This window comes from Lepidochelys kempii, chromosome 5, assembly GCF_965140285.1.
Source record: "Lepidochelys kempii isolate rLepKem1 chromosome 5, rLepKem1.hap1, whole genome shotgun sequence".
In the NCBI taxonomy this organism is placed as follows: domain Eukaryota; kingdom Metazoa; phylum Chordata; order Testudines; family Cheloniidae; genus Lepidochelys; species Lepidochelys kempii.
Window position 1 is genome coordinate 82484582 of NC_136384.1, and position 27108 is coordinate 82511689.

The 27108-nt window shown below is 43.1% G+C and overlaps 1 protein-coding gene across 1 annotated transcript in view; it reads left to right on the top strand.

Moving 5' to 3' along the window:
• The window catches only part of ADAMTS19 (ADAM metallopeptidase with thrombospondin type 1 motif 19), a 278728-nt gene that overhangs the window by 46848 nt on the left and 204772 nt on the right, over positions 1 to 27108 (top strand). Inside the window, exon 3 of the mRNA XM_073344873.1 lies at positions 8900 to 9065. Within this exon, the coding sequence (XP_073200974.1) occupies positions 8900 to 9065 (166 nt within the window). The remainder of the gene's footprint in view (positions 1 to 8899; positions 9066 to 27108) is intronic.

Sequence of the window (27108 nt, forward strand, 5' to 3'; positions counted from 1 at the left end):
TCTCATCCTCAGACCTGCTCCCAGCCATGGCCCTGGCGTCAGCCTCTGGCTCCTGGCCTGGGCTCTGCTCCCAGCCACAGCCCCACTCCCTGTTGTGGACCCAACCTGGCCCCAGGTCCTAACAGTGGCTCCCGGGGATTGGGTGGACAGGTGCAAGGAGGGTGCAAAGTGAAAAGTTTGGGAACCACTGGTTAAGGCTAGAAAGGGTGTTTCTTTGGGTTGGTTTCCTACCACATCAACAAAATATGTCTGTGGGGGTAGCAATAATAATCATGGGTCTAAATGATGGAAAGGACAGAATATAAATTGATAGCAGGGTGGACAGTAAATTAAGAACTGCAAATACCAAGGGACAGTCTATTGTAGAGTATTCTTTGGAATCACATAGAAAAAGTAACTGTACTGCAGCATCCATTTTGACCTTTAATTGAATGTCTGAAAATTTTGGACAAAAATGAAGAGGCATTCTACATCCTAGTCCGTCAGTTCTGGCCATCCAGTGGGTGGCTTCAGTTATCGTGTTTCCATAGTGAATTAAATTTGCAGCAGCTCTTGGGGGATATGTAGGAGGCTGGCAACATTTTTGTCAATTGTGAGATCACTAGTAAAGATCTAACAACACTGACTCATTCCCAGAACTACAGATGTATGGACTTCTTGGAGTTCCAGTTTGGCCCATTGCTAAAGAACACTGTGGCCCGTAGCTAATGTACTGGAGTTGGCTGGAGTCTTTTTAAAGATAAGGTGCTGCTCGTGTCTGTAGCACATGTGGTGAAGGGACCATAAGACCAGTGAGTGTGTGGATATGTTAGTAGCTAGAAGTGCAGGGGAGTGGGAGGGGGGAAGAGAGGGGCTGGAGTATTTTCAATAAATGTTAAAGGGAAACTGCCTGTTTATAAACCCTTTTATTTTTAAATAAACAAGTGTCCTTATTTGTTTTGTTAATACTTTAATAATCTGCGTGGTATTTATTTACTCTTCGCTTAGTTTGGACAGTGAAAGAAAACTAGCTAGTTTCGCTTTTATTTCTAGTCAGATTTACTGTACCTCATGCTTCATACGGTGGGGTTCAGACAGTGTCGGCGTAGGGCTTCAAACTCTTGTATCGTTTTTTTTTATTTGCTGTCTTGAAAATAAGAATACAGAAATTCTCTGGGTGCCTGTTCCAGCTCTAGCTCAAGTCTCTGTCATGCGTACAGCAATGTTGCAAGTACTGAGCTGCTATTCCCTCCCATATAGTCACCCCCTCTTGCCATCATGGGATGTTGTGGCACTGGCATGCCAGTTCCTCTTCTCAGCTACTTGCAGGGTACCTCTACCCCACAAGTAAAAGTGTGATTGTAGCATGGGTAGGCATACTTGTGCTAGCTTTAATCTAGTTAGCACAGGTAACAACAGTAGTGAAGACATAATGGCATAGATCCTGGTGGAGACTAGCGGCCTGAGTCTGTCCATAGGGTCTCCAGTGGGTTTGTTCTGGGGAGGCTGGCCTGCACTGAAGCATATGCCACCACATCTTCACTACTATTATTAGCCATGTTAAGTAGTGTGGGTAGGCATACCTTACACCTTAATTTTTGGTGTAGATATACCCTCAGTGCTGTTACTGGTGGTGACCAGCCCATCTGGAGTCTCCAGGAGGAGAGAGCAAGGAGGAGGAAGAGGTGGCAGCCACATACCTCAGGGCCTTGCTGCTGGGACAGAATGGGGGAATGGAGGTTCAAGGGAGATCAAGCCCATATTCTCCATGTGAGACCCCCTTGATGTCCTGTCCCCCATTCTCTTCCCCACCACCTTTTTCCCCCTGGGATCATGTCTTTTCCTGGAGGTGATTCACAGGTCACTTTTCAGTTTCAGTTTGGGTCATTTTTTCTACCATGGCTACACCATGTAGAATTCACAGAATCATAGAATATCAGGGTTGGAAGGGACCTCAGGAGGTCATCCAGTCCAACCCCCTGCTCAACTAATTGTGTGCACTCACTGCTTACTGAAATGAGCCATGGTGCTGGTACGCCTCTTAGTGTTCTATATGCTTCTGTATTCTAGTGTTTCATTAATAGTTTGGGCTACATGAATATTGTCTCTTGAACATGTGAGTGTATGGCCTGAGTTCCCTTGCTTTGATAAAAGTAGGTAATGAAGATAAAATTTTGAGAGCCACTGCTACTGCTGTAGCATGATGCTGTAAAGTGTGGATTTGCTAAGATTACAGAGTAGTACAGACATTTTAAAAATCCGGGAAACATTCCACTCCATCTTTGAAAACTTTGTTTTTACAGAGTCTACATTTTTGGGCAGATTTTGAAAGGGTGCTTTTAACTCTGCATAATGTTCAAAATATTGCTCATCTGTTAAGGCAGTATATGTGTGGAATTAATACACACACACACACACACACACTGCATGATGTGCTTCTGTCATTGAAGAAAAAAATCAGATTGGGGTATGTGAAAAGCACTTGTCACACTGGCAAATGGAAAGGGAGAGGCAAACAATATTTCTCTTTAATTCAGAACACCAGAAAAAGCAATCTGCAGGTAGACAGAAAACTTTGAAGAAAAAACCACATAAATAGTGAAGCATTTAAATCTGGAAGCTCACTTAATCAATGACAGAGGTTACTGGATATCCTTTTCGAATCATGTCTTCAACCTTCAAAAATAAAGATACCTGATGAGAGAGGGTTATAGTATATAACAAGAATAGAGAATTAGTCCTTATAAAAACCATCAAAATATGTTAATAATGTATGTTTGTCCTGTTAAAAGCTCTTATTAGAGTTTAAGATATTTATTTTTATGTTCCAGTTAATGTTTTATTTGAATTCAATATATTAATTTAATCTTGAAACTAACAGATTAGTTTTTAATAATATTCGTTAACTTGCAGTACTCTTCTTTGGAGTGCTGTATTGAAATGTAAAAGAATAATTTCGTTTTTGCAATCAGACACAAAAAACAATAAATCATTCTAATATTCTGTGAGATTTTGTAAAGACCACAAAGTCTCAGATTACAAAACTGTTTAAAGTTAATCAGTGCTGGAGAAGAATTGGCTTTTGCGCTATACATTTTAATAAACCTTTCATTTTTAAATGTGTATATGGTGGTAATGTTTTGGGGGATACTGTTTAAAATAGACTTACTAATCTTTAAGGAAATGTTGGATTTACTGCCTGTTTGTATAAACTAGTGTAGGCTCAAATCACAGCCTGGGTTATGTGCTGGTGCAAGGGCATGAGGGGATGCAGTCCTACACTGGCTTCCTGCATCACCAGTAGCAGTGTGGGAAGGGACTTGGGTTGCCAATTTTGGTTGGATGTATTCAGTTTCATCACATGACATAATTTTTAATTAAAGATTAATCTTTAATTCCTGGAGACTCCAGGACAATACTGGAAAGTTGGAAACTGTAAGGGAATTAGGATCTGTAGAGCTCCTATGCATCCTCCCTCTGCAGATGGGCAGGAGAGTGTGTTGTTAGAATCAGAAGATGGCCATGTTATGTTCATTTTTTAATGTAATCAGGAATGGAATGTCTATGAAATATACATAGCAATGGTTGAATACCAGAGAGCAATTATTAAATGAGCGAGAGAGAAGGCATGATTCTTATTTTCATATAGCACTGGTAAATTTTGGGATGTGAATTCTGCTTCTGACATTTGGGGAAGATGACATTATTTATGACAAAGGAACAGATGCATCCATGTGCTAGTATGCTGGTGATGACATCAGTTAACAGCTGGGGAACAAATGTTATTTAATTCCATACCACATGTGTGCATAAATGCATCTTCTGCCCAAGCAGTGTGATTGGTATTATTTTAAAGCTTTTGAAATATAAATCACAAGAAAAGGGACTTTTGTGTATTTAGAGGTGTTTTTAAATGATGGAATATTTGGGGAGGGAGGCAGCTAATTCTCAGATGCATTTTGTTGTGCTATTTCAATCCAACAGGTTACTACACAGCCAAGATCCGCTAACACTGAAGTGTAGCTCAGTGATGCTCATCCTTGAGCAATTGGAGAATTACTTCCTCATTAAATGGGGTCATAGGAAGCCATAAAATAAGCCAGGCACAATGTCCTGAAATTGCATTATGATGCCTGTGTTGTGACATATCTGTATTTGTCTTCTTTTCTTTACCGCACCCCATGATTGCCTTCTCAGGGCAGATTACATCCTACACACCTGTCTCTGGGCTCTATTCTCCTTGCAGTTCCTCCCCGCCCAGTCCCACATACACTCCCTTGTTCACACTCCCTTATCTCCCAACCACATTCCCTTATTCACACTCTCTCTGATTGTGTGATGGGGTATTGCAAAGCTGGGAGGTTTATACAAATGGTAACTGAAAAGGTTACAAAGCTTGCAAGGAACAATAACTAAAGTTACAAAGTTTGCAAAAGGTTACAGAACTTAATGATCATAAGGGCCAGCTCTAGGTTTTTTGCTGCCCAAAGCAAAAAATTTGCCACCCCAAGTTCTGAGAGCGCAACTGCCCCAGCCAAAAAAAAAAAAAAGGAGGCCGGAATGCCGCTCCCCTGGAATTGTGCTGCCCCAAGCACGTGCTTGCTTTGCTGGTGCCTAGAGCCAGTCCTGATGATCATACTAGCAATGACTGAAAAGTTACAAATCGTACAATCTCATTCTGCTGGACTGAGCGGAGGCTTTACATAACAATGTGTGCCTGTGGGTGTTCTTTTGTCCCTACTGTCCACTTCCTTTCTTGATTGTGATAGAAAGTCTGCTTGTGTTTTCTCTCTTCCCCTTTTCCCCCTCCAACGAGCTAAATCTGTGAGGATTGTATATGTATGTGATGGGTTCTGGTCACTAAATGCTCCTCAGGCTGCCTCATTTGTGTCTGAGTGCTCCTTTGACAGAACTTGGCCTGCTATGACTTTGAACAGAAACGGACAGAGTCTGAGCAAAAGACTTAGTCAGAGTTACATGTAGGATCTTAGAGCCACATGTAGATCAAGAACCACACTTCTATACAGGGACGTGTACTGGGTATAGCCAGTTGTCTCTTGTAATGTGAACAGGCACATTCTCCTCTCTTTATCTTAGTGCACTAACTGCAGTAGTAACTTCAAATATATCCAGGTATAAATGACAGGAGAATCAAGCCCCTCATCAAATAAAAAAAATGGAATATTCCATTGTTTTTAGGGAAATGAACTCTGGGTAGGGTTATTATAATGCACATTGCAACATGAAGATCGTCCGCTTTCAGGACTAGAGGTTTTACAAGTTTTTATTTTATGACAGTTATAAGACTACAAATTGGAATATGAGCATTTGCAATAGAAAACTTCCATTTTTGTTAGGTGCCTGCACCATGGAACATGCTAGACATACATCTACCTCTTAGAATGTGCACATTTTCTGCGCAGTTATGTTATGCATATCACCAAGGTATCCATGGACATTCAACAGATAAAACCATCAGGATTAGATATTACCTCCATTGCATTTGCATCCTTATTGTGCTTGAGAAGGAGCAATTAAGAGGTAGGAGTAGGTGTTTTACTACTTGTATTCATTAAAGACCAGATACCATCTTGCAAGCACTATGTATCAACACCCAATTGCTGGGTCAAACTTGAGGACTGTACTATGTTGATGCCTCACTACCAGGGCCATTGTCACATCTAGCCCCATTCCTCTGGGCATTGTATCACTGACTAATGATCTTTCTAGGGCAGAGTGATGTGCCAGAGTGAACTCTGCTAAAAGAAATCCCTATTTTCTTGCCATCAGAGGTTAGCTTGGAACTGAGATGGAAGGTTATTTTTTTACTCTGCTCCAGCTCCATGAGGTTCAAGGCAGTGGTGGGAGATGTTCTTCTCTCCCCTCCCAGTGAAACCAAAGAATGGAGATCTTGGTTACTGGGGGGTCGGGGGAGGAGGAAGGAGGGGATGTCTTCTCATCTCCTCCTCTGTGTGGTCAGGAGATGGAGGAATAGTAGACTGCCAGTCAGGCAGAGTAGCTGCTTCAGAAAGAAGAATTATGCTATTTTCAAGAGCAGCCAGAATGAACAGACTGAATATTTGGCTATCCAAATTCAGCTGGGAATTATCCAGCTGAATATGTATGGCTGATATTAATGCTCTTTGGTAAATTTTATATTCAATTTGCAATTCCCTGTTTGAGTGACTCAGGGGATTGGGAATAGTATTTATTCAGCACTAGGTTAACATTCCATCTAAGTAAGTAGTGGTCAACGCTAATGTGAAACGAATTGATGGTCTCAGTCAGTCCTCTAAGTACACAGGTCACCACATAACAAATGCCACCATTAAGTAGACATCTCAGCAAAGAGGCCACAGATTGAATGAGCATGAAGGATGAACTATTCTCTCATCTTTTGGGACAGTTCCTCCAGGTCAGGGTGTCAAGGTTCCTTCCCCACTCTGAATGCTAGGGTACAGATGTGGGGACCTGCATGAAAAACCTCCTAAGCTTATCTTTACCAGCTTAGGTCAAAACTTCCCCAAGGTACAAAATATTCCACCCTTTGTCCTTGGATTGGCCGCTACCACCACCAAACAAATACTGGTTACTGGGGAAGAGCTGTTTGGAAACATCTTTCCCCCCAAAATACTTCCCAAAACCTTGCACCCCACTTCCTGGACAAGGTTTGATAAAAAGCCTCACCAATTTGCCTAGGTGACTACAGACCCAGACCCTTGGATCTTAAGAACAATGAACAATCCTCCCAACACTTGCACCCCCCCCTTTCCTGGGGAACGTTGGATAAAAAGCCTCACCAATTTGCATAGGTGACCACAGACCCAGACCCTTGGATCTTAAGAACAATGAAAAAGCATTCAGTTTTCTTACAAGAAGACTTTTAATAGAGATAGAAGTAAATAGAAGTAAAGAAATCCCCCCTGTAACATCAGGATGGTAGATACCTTACAAGGTAATTAGATTCAAAACATAGAGAACCCCTCTAGGCAAAACCTTAAGTTATAAAAAGATAAACAGACAGAAATAGTTATTCTATTCAGCACAATTCTTTTCTCAGCCATTTAAAGAAATCATAAGCTAATGCATACCTAGCTAGATTACTTACTAAAAGTTCTAAGATTCCATTCCTGGTCTATCCCTGGCAAAGCAGCATATAGACAGACAGACACAGACCCTTTGTTTCTCTCCCTCCTCCCAGCTTTTGAAAGTATCTTGTCTCCTCATTGGTCATTTTGGTCAGGTGCCAGTGAGGTTACCTTTAGCTTCTTAACCCTTTACAGGTGAGAGGATTTTTTTCTCTGGCCAGGGGGGATTTTAAAGGGGTTTACCCTTCCCTTTATATTTATGACACAGGGTTAAGGCACATTGGCTGGGTGATGTGGAGAAGCTTGCACAGCTACTGTTTGTTCTGTACCAGTTCTGAGAAAAGAGATTCTATATCCAAGCCTGCTCAGCACCTTTCACAGACACTGCATTAAAAAAATAAATTTTAAATATTCAATACCTGAATCCGCAAATATTAGGAGAAAATTAGTCTGCTCTGCATATACTCCACCAGTTATTTAAAAACATAATTCTCAATATAAATAGACCAATTTTGGTGACTAGAAAAACATACAGGATGTATAAAAGCACCATTTGACAGTTGCACTGAAAGTATATTAAAGTATTTTGCTTACCTAAATACTTAATATTTAACAGACTCCGAATTAATATCAAGCAACCTGAAAATAAACAACAACAACAAAAAAATGGAAAAACAAAACAAAAAAACAAAAAAACAAAAACAACCAAATAAATCCAGCTATCTTAAGGGTACTATTGGATGTTAAGGATGAAATTACTGTGTCTATTCAGCATTGGTCCTCAGAAAACATTCAGTATAGCAGTTGAGGTGCAGCTAGTACACCTGATTGTGAAATTAAGTATCTCTGTTTTAGTATGATTATGCAGTTAAGTTGCCTATAAGAGAAAGAGTCCCTTTTTTTGTGTAAATGGGAACTACATGCATACATGGAGAAGAACTCTCCTTATTTGAGCTGGATATGCCATTTTGGTGTTTTTTTTAGGAACAGTGTTTCATAGATTCATAGATTTTAAGTTCTCTGGAATTAGAAGTTACCTGCCAGTTTTGTTGATCGTATTTTATAGAGAAAAAAACTTTTTTTTTTCTACATGCTTTGTAATTCTGACATAAACTGGTATTTTTTTGGCCAATTGAACAGTTTTGAGTTGAACCATAGTAAGTAGTAGTTATAAGAACAACAGTTTTTACAGTATTTTGGTGACCTCAACCATGATCTTATGTCATTGTGGGCACATGGGTAAAAAAAAGGCTGTAACACAGATAGTGTTTCTCTGTTTTTAACCAGGCATACATTATTTTTGAAGAAAAATGTGTGTGTTTGTTTTTAATTAAAAAGTTAAAAATCTGTAAAAGGGGTCTTACGAATTTCATATCTGTTGCAGCTCTGTGCAGTTGCTAAAGATGCATCAGACTCCCTAAATTCAGCTTGTATCTGAACTATTTTATTAAAAATTGGTTATGAGAAAGTATGACAACAGGTGTGTTATAAAACTAGGGTATAGATTGTGTGGTACATGTTGTACATTTTTAAATGACCCCTGGGTCTCCCAAAGCAAGACTTTAACATTCCAGATCTTTCACTGTGCATCTGCTACTGGCATGTAGCCACCAACTCACACAGATTTAGTTGAAGTAAATGAAGTTTAGTGCACTGAGATGGAGGCTAATAAAATGGAAGGATAGTATTCTCGCTACTAGGATTCTTAAAATGAATTTTTTTTTAAATAAAAGGTTTTTTTGGGGGGAGGGGCAGGGTGTGTTTGTGTGTGTGTGCATATGTGGTTTCTTTAAATTACATACCTTATATGTCCCTCTTGTTTTCCTTTACAGATGGGCTTTATACAGATTAACGAGGACTTCATATTTATTGAGCCACTCAATCACACTTTGGCTGTGACAGGTCATGCACACAGGGTGTACAGACGAAAAAGGTCCATAGAGGAGAAAGTTACTGAAAAGCTAGCTCCTCACAACCATTACTGTGGTGTTGTTACAGGTAATATAACAATCTCACTGAATAGATTTAATGCAGAGGGCATATTTTTAAAGAGCACAGATAATAGTTTTTTAAAACATCATGTCTGATCATTCTTCTAGCTATAATTTTTGGTGGGCTGAGTTGTCAGAAAGTGGAACTATACATTCACTTATGGACATTGCATATTAAGTAAACTGTCATATTTTAATAACAAAAATATCAAAGTGGAAAACTTTGGCCATCTCTTAATTTGTATCCCATGTCTTGTCTCCCTGTATCATCTGGTTGGTCTCAGGTATTTACTTCATGCAATGGTTGGACTTCAAGAGGTTCTTCAGTTTTGAAACCTCACGGTTTGAGATTTGGTTTGCTTTGGGGAATATTGCTGGAACCACTTATCTTCTTAAAATGCAAACAGCATTTTAAGTGTCACAATTGTATCTATAACAATCTATAATTGTATCTTTTTTGTTTTTATGAATTAAGTTTATATGAATTTTGTGAAATACTCCAAACAGGTCCTCATTAGTGGATTTTGGGGTGGAAAAAAGTTGCATGATAATTTGGCACGCAGTGGTATGTTGTTAATATTTATTAGCAAAAAAGTCTTTTGTGAGAGATGACATTCTGTTGAACTTGTCTCTCCACCAACTCTACCTTCTACCAGTGGAAAAAAGCTGTGGGAGGCCGAAGTTTGACAGTTCTGTACCCAGACCTGTGGTGCTTTTAGGGTTATGAGAAACTTGAGTTTGTTCAGGAAAGAAACAAAAAACCAGTGGGATTTTTTACATTTATCATTCTCCCACCCTGCCCCCTGAACATCTGTGCCACTTTGAAGTATTAACATGAACAGAGCATATACCTGAAAGATTTTTCATCCTGGAAAAATTAGACTCTAATTTAAACACGTGAATGAAAACTTAATTCTAAAAAGTTAAAAGGGAAATGATTAAGTATCCCAAGACTCTTATTGTGCTTAGGAACGAATAAGTAAACTGTATATTACTTCCCCCTGTAATTGCTCTGTCTGTGTTTGTTTATCTGTACCAGTAAGAAGTGTTCACTGAAAGTAGAAACTTCTTCTTTGAGGAGTGTCCTTGTTGGTGCTCCACTTTAGGTGTCTTGGCACCCTGTGCTTGTCATCGGAGATATGTAGTAGGAGTGCCCCTGTTGGCCGCGCACATGTGGCAGCCATCTCGCACCGCTTCAAGCGGCTACTTAGTGTGCGCAGCCAATTGTCCCTCAGTTTCTTCTCTTCTGTCTTTGACTTGAGTCGGAGTGACAGCAGTCCCCCTGTCTATTTCATAAATTGCTTATATTCCCATCTTTATTTATCCTTCTTGTTGGTTTTCTTCCCTTTCCCCTTCTTATTTACCCACTAAAAACAAAAAAAAACCAAAGCAAAACTTTGTTTTGTTTGTCCCCCTCCCTCCACGAGTGGGTCTCCGCCGATGGTAACTGAACTATGGCCGTTTTCTATTGCCCTGAACCTCCTCAGGCATGCCTAGTTCCCCCGGCTTTAAACGTTGCCTGACCTGCTGGCTATCAATTCCTGTATCGGATGGTCATGCTCAGTGCATCGGCTGTCTTGGGGAAACCCATGTACCACAGAAGTGTTTCCACTGCAGGAAACTATTTGCCAGGACACTGAAAGCCAGGGACTTCCAACTAAAATTATTAATGATGGAGAAATCCCTCAGGCCAGCTTCTAACCCAGAGTCCAGGACTCCTCCTGGGCAATGGTCTCCAGCAGCAGTTTCAGACAAGGGGCTCTACCCAAACCGTGTCTAAGGACCTAAGAAGGCAACTAAACATTGGTTGCAGTCATCACCCCCTAAAAAGAAGCAGTCTCCTGATGAGAAATCTGCCCTGGTACCGACAGCCTCGGACTGAGAAGCACTGGGAACATCCAGTACTGAGACATCCCGAGGAGCCAAGGCACTGATGTGGCCAGGCTCTCACTCAGTTGCATGAGCCAGAGCTAAGCTCCCTAACTCGGCACCAACAGTGCCAAAGAACACCTCAGCACCGGCTAGTGTAATGGCACCACCTGCTGCATATACACAGCCTAACAAGACCGCAGCACCATCGGAGCTTACTACGTTGCCATCCATGGCACCAAGCTTCCTGGTATCACAACCCTTCATCAGACAGACGGACCTGGCTATCTCCTCCACTCCTCCGTTCAGCATTGATGGTACCCCAGTCAGGCCAGGACTGAGCTGAATAGGCACTCTATTAGATCTGCACCCCCACTATTCAGTGATGAGGACAAAGAGGATGACTCAAGCCTTTACACCCCTCATCATTCCTTCCCGAAACCAGGACCTTCTCACCAACAACCACCTATGGAAGGGTACAGCTGGCAGACACTACCATGGATGCCTCCGCCTATCATTATGCCACGCAATTGGCCATACTGGGACCCATGTGCAATCTACAGGGCCCAGACTCTTAAACCTTCCAACCCACCAGCACCAAGGACTACCCAGGCCCCTTCAACCATGGGCTCACCATCATCACAAGCCCAAGAGGGAGAGGAACTCTAAGAGGTCCCTGAAGGCGATACACTGCCACCCACCCATTTTTTGTCCTCATCCCTGGACAATTATGTGGACAATTATGGACTATTATGCCACTGCTGCCCACTACAGGTGGCAATTTTAAATCCTTTCAGCACTTATTCAAAAGAGTGGCAGAATCCCTGGACATCTCTTTAGCAGAGCTGCCAGAGACCCAGAACAAACTCACTGACATCTTGCAGGCATCTCTGTCAGCAAAGATATCTCTGCCCATTAACTCAGCCATTGTCCCACCATCCTGTAAAGGCTCAGACAGAAAATACTATGCACCAGCGAAAGGAGCTGAATTCCTGTTCACTCATCTGGTCTGAATTCACTGGTCATAGAGGTGGTGCACCAAAGGGGAAAACAACCCCAGTCAAAAACCACACCTTATGACTGGAAAAGGCTTGACCTCTTTGGCTGCAAATCTTACTCCTCAATCTCATTACAATTTTATATAGCAAATTACTCAGCTCTTTCAGCAAAATATACCTACAACTTGTTCAACAAAATGAAATCCTTTATTGATCAACTGCCAGAGGAAGCAAAGGAACAATACAAAGCTAATGTTAGGGAGAGTTCTTAATCACCAGAACAGCACTGAAGGCCTCTCTCGACTCTGCCAACATGGCAGTCTGATCCATAGCCATGTCCGTTGTCATGCATCGAGCATCATGGCTCCACCTCTCTGGATTCCCTAGGGAAGTACAAGTACAAGTTGTGGACCTGCCCTTTGGGTGCCAAAAACTATTTGATGAGAGCAAAGATGCATCTCTTCATACCTTAAAGGACTCATGAACAACCTTGAAGACCTTGGGTATTTACATTCCCCCAAACAAGAAAAAACAGGGCTGATTTTATACCCAAAGATTCCATCCCGCCCTTTACTCCCAACCCCAGATCAATATGATATGATAATATGATCAATGCCGCAAGCAAAAACAAGTGAGGCGCAGGCAGAACCAGAATCAACCTGCCACGTCTCAATCTTCAACATCCTGTCAATCATTTTGAACTACTGGTTGTGAGCTCAAGACCTCTATCTTCTCCCATGCTGGATTATCAGATGACCTCCAGTCTCTTTGGAGACTGCCTGTTACCACACTACCCAGTCTGGAACAACATCACCACAGACAAATGGATGCTGCAAATTGTCCAGAAGGGTTACTCTATCCATTTATTTCTACTCCCCCTACCCATCCACCTTGCCTGTCCCTCTTCAGGGACCCCTCTCACAAGACCCAGTTGCAGCAGGAAATAAACCATTTCCTGCAACTAGGAGCCATGGAAATAGTACCACTCCAACACGGTTTTATTCCCATTATTTTCTCACACAGAAAAAGAATGGTAAATGGAGACCCAGGCAAGCTTATGCAAACTCATCAAGTTTGTAAGGATGCAGTGTTTCAAAATGATAACCCTAAGAACCATAATTCTGTCATTAGAGAAAGGAGATTGGCTCTTGGGAGCTTCATGCTGACTCTTTGGGGTAGAGAAGAAACCAAAGGATGGTTGGGTGCGCACGCTAAGTAGCTGCTCAGAGTGGCATGAGATGATTGCCACACGTGCACAGCGAACCACGGCAATGCAACTACAAATCTCTGATTACAAGCGCAGGACGCCAAGACATTGAAAGTGAACACCCACAGGAACAATCATCTTGAAGAACTTCAGCTACTGCACAAGGTGAGTAACCTTCTCTTTTGCTCTTGCAGCCTATTGCTTCTGCCCTTTAATCAGTGCTAAGTGTGTGGGGTCTGGGGAGGGGAGAAGAATGGCTGGGCCTAAATGATTCAAGAAACAAACTCTTGCAAAAGGGTATGATAGGATATGTTTATTACTAGTGATCCTTCCACTATCTCTGACCCTGGACAAGATACCCTAGCAGGGAAAAATCAAGTTTAGTTTATTCTAACCATCTGAAGCACGAGGTTCTGTGCTAGTGCAAATGTCCAGCCATGTGGCTCAAATTGCATGATCAGGCACTTACAGTGTATCAGTTTCAGTAATGATGTGCACCACCAGACTGGAAAACTCGGTCAGTTTCAGCTGTCTTTATAATTCATGTGTGTTGAAGTCATAGAAAAGCTTTTCAGCAGCAATTATGTGCAATATGTTAGAAAACTCCTAAATTGGACAGGTTAACAAAACATAAATTGTGGATTTTACAAATATTACCAGAGGCTTCTGTAATATTCCCTTGTTTGTGCATTGCTGCTTTGATCAATCTTTATCTGTTCACCACTCGGAAGAATTATTTTTTTCAGTACACTGCAGCAATCTAGACCTTCCTTTTCTAGCAGGGTGCCTGCCTTCTGAAGCACTTTGGTATGGCAGTCTTGAGCTTTAGTGGTCGATACTTTTATTGGTGGTTGATCACAAAGGTTGGCTAGCTATCATAGAATCATAGAAATGTAGGGCTGGAGGGGACCATAAGAGGTCATCTAGTTCATCCCCCTTGTGCTGAGGCAGGACCAAGTATACCAACACCATGACACCATGAGAGGTATTTGAGCAGTCTGTTCTTAAAAACCTCCAATGATGGGGATTCAACAACCTCCCTTGGTAACTATTTCAGTGCTTTACTATCCTTTATAGTTAGAAAGCTTTCCCTAATATCTAACCTAAATCTCCCTCACTACAGATTAAGCGGATTACTTCTTGTCTTACCTTCAGTGGACATAAAGAATAGTTGATCAGAGTCCTCTTCTAACAGTCCTTAACATATTTGAATGCTGTTATGTCTCTCCTTGATCTTCTTTTCTCAAGACGAAACATGCCCAGTTTTCTAAACCTTTTATCATTTTTGTTGCTCTCCTTTGGACTCTCTCCAGTTTGTCCACAACTTTCTTAAAGTCTGGTGCCCAAAACTGGAGACAATACTCCAACTGAGGCCTCACCAGTGCTGAGTAGAGTGAAACAATTACCTCCTGTGTCTTGCATATGTTAATACACCCCGGAATGGTATTAGCCTTTTTCGCAACAGCACCACATTAGACTCGTAGACTATAAGGTCATAAAGGACCATCATGATCACTTAGTCTGACCTCCTGCACATTGCAGGCCAAAGAATCTCACCCACCCACTCCTATAATAGACCTCTAACCTCTGGCTGGGTTGGTGAAGTTCTCAATCATGATTTAAAGAATTCTAGTTACAGAGAATTCACCATTTACACTGGTTTAAACCACCAACTGACTTATGCCCCATGCTGCAGAGGAAGGCGAACCCCCCCCGCCACAGGGTCTCTGCCTATCTGACCTAGGGGGAAATTTCTTCCCAACCCCAAATATGGCGATCAGTTAGACCCTGAGCATGTGGGCAAGACCCACCAGCCAGATACCTGGAAAGAATTCTCTGTAGTAACTCAGAGCCCTCCCCATCTAGTGTCCCATCACAGTCTGTTGCAAATATTTGCTAACATTTGCAGATCGGCTACATGCCATTGTAGGCAGTCTCATCATGATATCCCCTCCTTAAAATTATCAAGAGGAGTTAGGGTTTTTGCCCCCACTGATCCCCTTGGAAATCTGGTCCAGAACTTCATCCTCTGATGGTTAGAAATCTTTGTCTAATTTCAAGCCAAAACTTGTTGATGGCCACTTTATATCCATTTGTTCTTGTGTTCACTTAACTTAAGTAACTCCTCTCCCTCCCTGGTATTTATTCTTCTGATATATTTATAGAGAGCATTCATATCTCCCCTCAGCCTTCTTTTGGTAAGGCTAACCAAGCCAAGCTCTTTGAGTCTCCTCTGATAAGGTACGTTTTCCATTCCTCAGATCATCCTTGTAGCCCTTCTCTGCACCTGTTCCAGTTTGAATTAATTTTTCTTAAACATGGGAGACCAGAATTGCACAAAGTATTCCAGATGAAGTCTCACTGGTGTCTTGTATAATAGCATAAACGCTTCCCCTGTCTCTATGGGAAATACCTCGCCTGATGCATGCTAGAACTGCATTACCGTTTTTCACAGCTGCATCACTTTGGCGGCTTTTAGTCCATCCTGTGATCAACCAATTCACCGATTTTTGGTTCATGTTCAATTTGTGATCCATATAACCTCCTGATCCTTTTCTTCAGCACTACCAGCTAGCCAGTTTTCCCCATTTTGTAGCTGTGTATTTGTTTTTTGTTTCCTAAATGTAGTTCTTTGCACTTGTCTTTGTTCATTTCAGACCAATTCTCTAATTTGTTAAGGTCACTTTGAATTGTAATCATGTCCTTCAAAGTGCTTGCAATCTCTCCCAGCTTTGAGTCATCTGCAAAGCATACACTCTACTTCATCATCCAAGGCATTAATGAAAATATTGTATAGTACTGGACCTGAGACAGACCCCTATAGTACCCCATTAGATATAGGTCCTCCCAATTGACAGACAGCTACTGATAACCAGTTGTATACCCATCTTATAGTAATTTCATCTAGACCACATTTTTCCAGTTTGTTTATGAGACTCTTATGTGGGACTGTGTCAGAAGCATTACTAAAATAAAGATATAACATATCAACTGCTTCTTCCCATCCACTTGGCTAGTATCCCAGTCAAAGAAGGAAATAAGAATGATTTGCCATGATTTGTTCTTGACAAATCCATGTTGGCTATTATATATAGGATGCTATTATCCTTTAGATGCTTACAAATTGATTGTAATTTTTCCAGTATCTTTCTAGGTATCAAAATTAGACTGACTGGTCTATAACTCCTTAGGTTCTTCTTTTCCCCCTCTTTAAAGATCATGCCTCAATGATCTCACCAATGGTGTACTAAAAGCCATTAGAGGGAACACATATCTGTGCTGAATGTGTTGAGGATCATTAAGGCTAATAGCTGTGCATACAGAACTGGAAAAGACAATCAAATAAGGTATTATTTGTTGTCTATTCCTGTTGGAATGGGTTGAAGGATGATGCACAGTGAAACAGTTTTTTGGGGGGGTTTGGGGGAGGGACAAAGAACCTGTAAGCAAAAAGTCATGTCCTGGCACACACAGATTTCCTGTGTGTGCATAGATCTGCCTGCCTCTTTTATTGGAGACGTGTTTGTGTGTGGGGACTTGACTAGATGATGCATTGTTGCATGCCAGCTGGAGTCTAAACTCTAGTCCACGCAGCATTTTGTGTACTAACTGTCCTTGTGGACTCTGCTGGGATGCACTAACAGGTCCCAAATGTGTGTTGATGTGGTACTATTTCTGACTATATCAGTGCACACTAGGAACTTTAAATGAGTGCCAGCAGGGTCCACATGGACAGTTAGTGTGCAACACGCTGGTGTGCACAAAATTTACACCCCAGCTGGTAAGTACTAATGCAATGTGTAGACAAGCCTTGTGCATTTTATTTATGGGTGTGTGTCAGGCACAAATACCTAGACATAGACACAGACCTCACATCCCACTCCTTTCTCAGCAAATGGCCCACAAGAAGGACCAGAGATGGACTGAGAGTCCGTTAGGCTGAGAAAGAGAGTGAGACACTTGGTAATAAGCAAAGTTCTAGGGTAATTTAACTGATATTTCATATAACTAATTCTTCAGCCTTTCTAGTTTTTGTGGTTTTTACATTTCTGGTTAATGTTTTTATTTTCTCTTTTTTTTCTAGTCTATGCCAAATGCACTTTTCTTGTAGGGAATTTGATACGTTGACTGCTTATGTGGGGAAAGTATTATTGGGCACCATGGATAGAGGAAAGAGGCCTTTGTCCTTAAGGAAGGTAGAAGTAGTATGTAGTAACAGCTTGGGAACTCAATCAAGGCTGAAAGGAATAGCAATCCCTCCTTAAATGGTGCTCCTGAGAGGCTGGGTTGGGGCATGAGGGCTGCTGAATGGCTGAAGTTTCCTAGGCATGGTTACAGGAACCAACAGTGAGTGATTCTGAGCAATTTATTCATCTTTCATGTTTTCTATAGCTATAGAAAAGAAGCCGATGTTGTACAGTGCCATCTTTAAAAAGAACGAGGCATACTTGTGGCACCTTAGAGACTAACAAATTTATTTGAGCATAAGCTTCCGTGGGCTAAAACCCACTTCATCGGATGCATGCAGTGGAAAATACAGTAGGAAGATAGATAGATATATACACACAGAGAACATGAAATAAATGGGTGTTTTAGTTGATAGCTGCCATTTGTAGTTGAGAATCAAACAACGGATAAACTATGTTGCTGGAAACTTCACTGGAATCAATCAGTCCTTCTAGGATATAGGTGGATGGACTAGATGACTCACTAGAGGTCTCTTCTAACTGAAATGAGTTTAACCAATTTATTTGAGCATGAGCTTTCGTGAGCTACAGCTCACTTCATCGGATGCATACCGTGGAAACTGCAGAAGACATTATATACACACAGAGACCATGAAACAATACCTCCTCCCACCCCACTGTCCTGCTGGTAATAGCTTATCTAAAGTGATCATCAAGTTGGGCCATTTCCAGCACAAATCCAGGTTTTCTCACCCTCCGCGCCCCCCCCAAACTCACTCTCCTGCTGGTAATAGCCCATCCAAAGTGACCACTCTCTTCACAATGTGTATGATAATCAAGGTGGGCCATTTCCTGCACAAATCCAGGTTCTCTCACTCCCTCACCCCCCTCCAAAAACCACACACACAAACTCACTCTCCTGCAGGTTTTTGGAGGGGGGAGAGGGAGTGAGAGAACCTGGATTTGTGCAGGAAATGGCCCACCTTGATTATCATACACATTGTGAAGAGAGTGGTCACTTCGGATGGGCTATCACCAGCAGGAGAGTGAGTTTGTGTGGGGGGGTGAGAAAACCTGGATTTGTGCTGGAAATGGCCCAACTTGATGATCACTTTAGATAAGCTATTACCAGCAGGACAGTGGGGTGGGTGGAGGTATTGTTTCATGGTCTCTGTGTATATAATGTCTTCTGCAGTTTCCACGGTATGCATCTGATGAAGTGAGCTGTAGCTCACGAAAGCTCATGCTCAAATAAATTGGTTATTCTCTAAGGTGCCACAAGTACTCCTTTTCTTTTTGCAAATACAGACTAACACGGCTGTTACTCTGAAACCTGAAATGAGTTTGTTATTTAGATTTAGGGCTATAACCTTGTCTTTCAGCATTAAAAGCTTGCATTGTAAATCATAGTTCTTTTTCGAGAGATGTCCCTGTGGGTGCTTCACTCCAGGTGTTGATACGTCCATGTGCCTTTGCTCAAAGATTTTTTACAGCAGTTCTTGCACTGGTTGCACATGTGCAAAGCTTGCTCCCCGGCTCTGAGTGTACCTTAATAGTACGCATGCACGACCAGTCTCCTCACTTCCTTCTCTACCATCCCTGGCCTGAGATGGAGCTCAGCAGAATCGTTAGAGAATTTCTTCTCTCCCTTGTTCAACTTTTTTCCCTCTTGGTTTAGCTTACCAATAATAGTTAGGTACCCTTTTTTCCCTTCTCTTCTCTTCAATTTTAAACCCCCCCCCCCCACACACACACCTTTTTTGTTTCTGTCAGCGCAGCCACTTCCGACATACCTGGCTCTCCCAGTTTTAAGCGCTGCTCTAACTGTAATGATGCCATCCCTCTTTCAGATGGCCATTCTAAAAATACTAAATGTTTGGGGGTGTCCCACCTCCCCCAAAAATGTGCCCACTGCAGCAAGTCGAAATCCAGGGCATGCAAAGACAGGGAGCTAAAACTACTCCTGCCGCAAAAATCTCTTGGACCAGGCTCAGACCCGGGCTCTTACTCTGCTGTACACCGCAGCTCCCCTGCTTCAAAGAGACAAAAGAAAACCTGAAAAAACCATCAGTCTCTCTCACACAGAAAGGCTTTTTGCAGGGACAAGCCTTCTCCGGGTATTGCTTCCCTCCCCGCGCTCCCCTGGCTGAGTACCTTTGATGTGCCTGGCTCCTCTGGCGCCACGCAAAACCCACCTGTGGCTGCGGCGATTGCACTAACCTCCAGTGCCAAGGCTTCAGGCTTTCAGTTGCCTGCCTCTCACACGGCACCATTTGGCACCGCAGTGGAAGCGGTGCCAATGCATACCAGCTTGCCTGACCCCCTGGAGGCTCCTCTCACTCTCCTGGCACCATCAGCCTTTGAGCTAGCCGGCAGTGACAGAACGCTAGGGACACCAGTGCAGAGAAATCCCTCCTCAAAACAAATTCCTCTCGCTCAGCCCTCCCCTCACAGAGGCACTGCGGCACCGCAATTCACACACTCAAGGGACCTCCTGGTGTCACCTATCTTGCAATCACTGCTACTTAACACTTACTTCTCTCCGGACACTCAGGCAAGGTCCGCACAGCTTTCCTCCAGTGATGAGGAATCTGGGCAGCAGGGAGAATGTTCACCTTATCAGATCTCCCATCCACAGACCCCAGTCAAGAGTGGTCATAGAAAACTGCCTCGTCCTACTCCGAGGGTCCTGCCCCATGGTGTGTGAACCCCTAGATGGCACCACCCATGCCCTTCCCACCACAGTGGCAGTATTGGGCTCCATTATACTCAGGGCCACACTCATTATAGTAGCCAGGCGTGAGACCTGCTCGATACCACCAGCTGACGACTCTGCCACTGACTCCAGACACCAGGCTGTCACAACCGCAAGAGCAAGCACAGCCTGCCTCTAACCCGGTAGAACCAGTTGTTCCGCCTGATGAAGCATTGTTTCCTCCTCCCCGACATTTTCGGATGACTTCTCAAAATTTCAAGACCTGTTTGAAAGAGTTGCCAATGAGTTATGACTTAACCTGGAGGAAGTCCCTGAACAGCAGCATGAGCTAACTGAAATTCTGCAGCCACCTTCTTCTTCTAGAATTGCATTACCTATCAACACAGCCCTTTTAGAACCTGCCAAGGCCATTTGGCAAACCCCGGCTGCAAGCCTGCCTACCTGTAAGAGAGCGGATCGAAAGTACTTTATTCCTTCCAATGGCTCGGAATTCCTTTTTACTCACCCAGCACCAAACTCGCTGGTAGTAGACACTGTTAATCAAAAGAACAAACATCAGTTTCCCCGCTCCACTCCTTCCAACAAGGACAGTAAGTGATTAGATCTACTCGGATGTAAGGTATACACTTCTTTCACGTTGCAGTTTCGCATTGCTAATTACACAGCCATTCTAGCAAAGTACAACCACAAAAATTACAATAAATTCATGGACTTCGTTGTTTCTTTTCTTCTGGAATGTGATCAATAATCTACAGCCATAGTTTCTGAGGGACAAATCATCTTCCACACTGCTCTTCAAGCTGCCCTTGATGTGGCCAATACTGCAGCATGGTCCACTGCCACAGCACTCGTGATGTGCCGAGGGTCATGGCTCTCGTCCTCTTCCTTTCCCCAGGAGGTCCAGAGTACCATTAAGGATTTCCCCTTGCACGGTGACAAACTATTTGCCTCCACCACAAATGACGTACTCCTCTCCATGAAGGACTCCAGGGCAACTCTCTGGTCTCTAGGAATTCAAACCCCTTCAACCAGAAGGCGACAATATAGATACCAGCCTTACCAGCGACCATGCTACCCCACATACACCCAGCAATTCCATAGATCTCACGAGCAACAGCAACAACAGAGACCCAGATACCAATGCCACCATCCCACTTCCTCGCCAGGGTCTCAACCCCCTCTGACCAATAAGTAAATTTGAAGCCTTGGTTGAGGGTATAGAAAACAATATTCCCACTTCAGCGCTTACACTGCCTGCTCCTATTTTTGGTCAGCACCTAAGCCCATTCTCCCATCAATAGCAAAATATTACCACCAACAACTAGGCTTTAGAGGTCGTCACTGTTGGCTATTCTATTCCTTTCCTCTCCCCGCCTTCCACCCCCCCCCCATCCTTCTTCAGGGACCCCTCTCACGAGCAACTGCTCCTCCAAGAAGTACATCTCCTTCAATTGGGGGCAGTGGAAATTGTGCCCGAACAACACAGAGGGAAAAGTTTCTATTCCCATTACTTCTTAACAGAAAAGAAAACTGGGGGATGGTGACCGATCCTTGACCTCAGGTGGCTAAATAAGTTTATCAAAAAGCAAAAGTGCAAAATGGTGACCCTCACCACCATAATCCTAGTGCTGGAGCAGGGAGATTGGTTTTCAGCCCTCAATCTACAGGACACCTATTTTCATGTGACTATACATTCGGCCCACAGATGTTTTCTTCATTTTACCCTCGGTTCGACACATTTTCAATACAGTGTGTAGTCCTTTGGCTTATCTACCGCCCCCCGAGTTTTCTCCAAACTCCTAACCGTGGTTACTGCCCACCCTCAGGAAACGGGGTTATAATATTTCTTTACCTCAACAATTGTCTCCTCAAAGCCTCAACACTCGACGAAGCTCTTTGATCTATTCAGCTTTCCATTGCTTGCTTACTTTCCCTTGGCCAACAAATAAAAACAAACCCACCTTATCTCCTGCCCAACAACTGGAGTTCATAGGAGCGCACCTCGATTCCCAAACGGGAATAGCGTCTCTCCCGCTCAATCGTTTCAACACCATAAAACTGATTACAAAACTTCACAACAGTCCCCAGGTCACTGCACGAGACTGCCTGCAACTATTAGGCCACATGGCCTTGTGTACTTTAATGGTCAAAAATGCATGCCTATACATGAGGTGCTTTCAAGCTTGGTTGACCCCGGTTTACAGACCAAATGTACATGCTCTAAACAAGCCTCTATCCATACCCTTCAGAGTCAAAGACTCCCTCCAATGGTGGACAGTTCCCTCCAACCTCTGCTCAGGAGTTCCTTTTCTCCAGGACTCCCCATCACTCATAATGACTACCGATGCATCCCACATGTCCCACCACACAGCCCAGGGGCTATGGTCTTCCAGCGAAGCCTCCCTACACATAAATGTCCTAGAACTGTGAGCCATACGCAATGCATGCCGTCACTTCCTCCTATTCATTCAGAACCAACATGTTAGGATAATGACAGACAACATCGCATGCATGTTCTATGTCAAGAGGCAGGGAGCGGCTTGATCTCACTTGCTTTGCAGAGAAGCCGTGAAGCTCTGGAATTGGTGCCTCACAAACAACATCCGGATATCAGCTGCCTATCTTCCCGGGGCCCTGAATACCACCGCGGACGAACTAAGCAGACATTTTCCCTGGGATCACGAATGGGAGATAAACGACAGGATCATATGCAATATATTCTGGTTTGGGGCTATCCAACCCTGGACCTCTTCACGACTGCGAAGAACAAGAAATGTCCCAAATTTTGCTCCAGAGCTGGATTGGGCAAACATTCCCTAGGAGATGCGTTCCTGATCTCATGGGCGCAACACTTAATGTATGCTTTCCCCGCAATACCAATTCTCCACAGAGTTCTGACAAAGATACGAACAGATTGTGCCATGGTAATTCTGATTGCCCTGTCATGGCCCAGACAACCATAGTATCTGTTCCATACCAGAATGTCAATTCACCCTCCAATTTCATTGCCTCTCACTCCAAATCTCCTATCGCAGCAACATGGTTGATTTCTTCACCTCAACCTGTCCATGCTTCACCTCAAAGCTTGGTTCCTACGTGGTTTTCCCAAAACGAATTTGCATGCTCTGAGGAGGTTCAAAGTGTGCTCCTACATAGCAGAACACAATCTACTCACGTCACGTATCTCCGAAAGTGGAAGTGATTCACACAATGGTGCTCAACGAAACAACTTCCTCCTACTTCTGCACCTCTTCTGCCCATACTTGACTATCTATTAGACCTTAAGCAATGTGGTCTTTCTTTTCCCTCCATCAAAGTCCACTTAGCTGCTATTACAACTTTTCATGACAAGATCAACGATACCTCTGTTTTTGCTCATCCAATCACCAAGCATTTTCTCAAAGGACTCCAAACCCTATACCTGGACATTAAACCTCCTGACCATCGGTGGGACCTTCACTTCATATTATCCTGCTTAACTCAACAACCATTTGAGCCCCTAGCAACTTGCTCCCTCTTACACTTCTCTATGAAAACAGCATTCTTGGTGGCAATCATCTCCGCCAGGTATGCAGGAGAAATAGCAGCTCTGATGGCGAACCCACCATACACACTATTTTTTAAGGACAAGGTTACCCTCTGACGACAACCTAAATTTCTTCCAAAGGTGCATTCATCATTCCACATCAGTGAGTCAATACACCTTCTTTCCTAAACCACATGCAAACTCTTTTGAATACACAATGCATACATTAGATGTACGCAGGGCTTTGTCCTTCTATTTGGATATAACCAAGCCCTTTAGGAACTCTTCTAAACTGTCTCCATTGTGGAGCGCTCCAAAGGGACACCTATTTCTACCTAGAGACTTTCAAACTGGATTTCTGACTGTGTACGACTGTGCTATCAGATAAAGAAAGTTAGGCCTCCAGCCGACATCAGAACTCACTCTACTAGATCTGTGGCTACCTCCTTGGCTTTTCTATGCAAAGTTCCTCTGGCTGACATCTGTAAAGCAGCCACTTGGACTTCTGAATACATATCTGTTTCTGAACACATATTATGCCCTCACTCAAGGCCCTCTCTCTGATACACGATTAGGCAGAGCTGTATTATCTACTGCATTCCTACCAAATCCGAAGTCCCTACCTCCTTGAGATACGCTGCTTTTAAGTCACCTGGAGTGGAGCACCCACAGGGACATCTCTCAAAGAAGAGGAGGAGGTTACTCACCCTGTGCAGTAACTGACATTCTTCAAGATGAGTGTCCCTATGGTTGCTCCACTACCCACCCTCATCCCCACTACTTCAGAGTTGAGGTAGCCTCCATTGCAGAGAAGGAACTGAGGAGACCGGTAGCACACGAGTACTATTAAGGTACACTCAGAGCGGTGGGGGTGGTGGTGCAGGCTCTGCGCGTGCGTGATCGGTACGAGTACTGCTATAAAAATCTCTGAGCGAAGGCACAGGGATGCACCAACACCTGGAGTGGAGCACCCACAGGGACACTCATCTCGAAGAACATCAGTTACTGTACAGAGTGAGTAACCTCCTCTTCTATGACTTGTAGGATGTGTTTCTTGGTCAGCATCCTGACACTGAAGTTTTTAATGAAACTGATTCTCAAAAAATGACAAAAATACATATACTTAATAAAATATGCTGTGATTCTATAATTAACAATCATCTGCGTAAAGTTAAGGACAAGTCACATGCACTAAATTTAGGTCATGCAAAAAGGCCAGAGATATTAGAATTAAGATATCTATCAGAATTTTATTTTATATTTTAAAAATTATTTTAGCTTTGAAGAAAGTATATTTAAATTTGTATAGTGTTATACTGGACCCAGAGCCAGTGCGCCTGTGCTAAAGTAGCTGACCCAGATTTGGTTTTAGAAGAGAGCTTCTGGTCAGGGGAAGGAGGAGGACTGTCAATGTGGGAGACCTTGTGGGTCAGAGCAAGGAAGCAGGACTGCCAGGGTCCCCGGGGAGGGGAGGCAGTGAGGACCTGTTCTAAAAAGGGGCCTCTAAAGAGAAAAGGTCTCGCGAGTTGGTACTCTGGGAACAGGGCAGAAAATCAGGAGTAGGAAGACTGCCAGTGTCTCCTGGAAGGAGAGGCAGTAAGAATGTGAAAGGTAAAGGGGAAAAATCCCCTGGGAGTTATAGCCTAGGGTGAGCTCAAGAATTGTTTTAAGTTTGGACAATAAAACTGCCTAAAGAACGCTGTTGTTGTGGCAGTAATCTAAACCTTCCCATGATTCCTCCTGTTCCGCACTCCAATACCATTCATTTTTGTTCTCTAGAAGTTTTCTCAAAGCCACTGCTTTGGTAGATAAATTAGGTATGAATTTTCCAAGATAATTAACCATTCCCAGGAACTGTTGGACATCTTTCTTTGACTGGGACATGGAATCATTTCAATGGCTGAAATCTTCCTCTTATCAGGTTTTACACCTTCATTGGAAATAATGTCCCCCCAAAAAGTCAATTCTGTAACTCCTAAAACACATTTCTCCCTATTTACTTTGAGGTTTGCAGCTCTAGTTGCATGCAGGACTTCCTGAAGTCTACAATCACGTTCCTTTAATTGATCCCCAGATGATGATGTCGTCCACTGAGGTGTCAACACCATTAATATGTTCATAGATCAGATGTGTGGCTTTGTGGTACACTTCTGATGTTGAAGCTATGCTGAAGGATAAGCGTAAAAATTTGTATCTTCCAAATAGGGTATTAAATGTGCATAGGAGAGCACCCATTTTAACAGATTGAGTTTCTCACATGCAGCCATGTCTAAAATTGGTGTCACCTCCTTTAGCACTACAATAAAAGGGAGCCTGTACATGGTGCTTTTATGGTTAATGCTAGCAATGCACTTCCCCTTCACAGGTATATTAGTTCCAGAATAACCAGTTATTTTTATTTTTGTTGGTTCCAGTTTTGGTCTTATTTTCAGTCTCTCATAATTTTGTTCAGACAGAATATTAACCTGAGCTCCTGTGTCCAGTTTCAGTGGAATAATTGTTCCGTTCAGTGTCATAGGAAGTATCCAGTTCCTCTCATCAGGCTTGGTAGATCCTAGTACGTCTATGAAAAACTCCTCAACCAGATTGTCTTTAACTGAATGCACTTGACTTTTCTGCATTTGGGATCTGCAGCATTTTGAAAAATGATTATTTCCCCCACATTTATGACAGAGTTTCCCAAAGGCAACACATAGTTTGGGGCCATGCTGTGATCCACACCTTCCACTTCACCATCTGTATCCAGTTTTTCCCCGATCAGTGATTTTCATAGTGAGTGGTTCCACTTTCTGATTTGACCTATTCTGGCTATATTCTATAGTACTTAGTACATGGATAATTCCTTCTGTTTAATTCAGTTCTTTGGCTTGTTCTTTCACAGTTTCTGCTGCCCTGCATATTTTGAGATCTTTTTCTAAAGTTAAATCTTTTTCATGGAGCAGTGTCTCATTATACACATTGTCTTTAATGCCACAAATGATTCTATCTCTAACCAGAGACTCTACCAGGTCACCAAAGTCACAGATAGGTTACTGAGTTTCCTTCATACTGTGACATATTGCTCTATGGCATCATCAGTTTTTTGCACTCATGTAAAAATTTTGTATCTCTCAAAGACAGGGCCAGATTAACTCTCCTGTGGGCCTGGGGCTATTAGATTTTGTGAGGCCTCTGTATATAAGTATTTTTTCTGGGAGGAAGTTTAGTGCAGGAGGGGGCTGGGGCAGGGGATTGGGGTGCAGGAGAGGGTGCGGGGTCTGGGAGGGAGTTTGGATGCAGGAGGGGGATTCTGATCTGGGGCAGGGGGTTGGCGTGGAAGAGGGGGGTGTGAGGTGCAGACTCTGGCCAAGAGGCGCTTACCACAGGCGGCTCCCAGCTGGTGGCACAGCAGGGTTCAGGCAGGCTGCCTGCATGCCGTGGCCTCATGCTGCTCCCAGAAATGGCTGGCTGCTAGCACGTCTCTATGGCCCCTGGAGGAAGGGGGATAGAGTGTCTCTGTGTGCTGCCTGTGCCCGCAAGTTCCATCCTCATAGCTGCCATTGGCTGT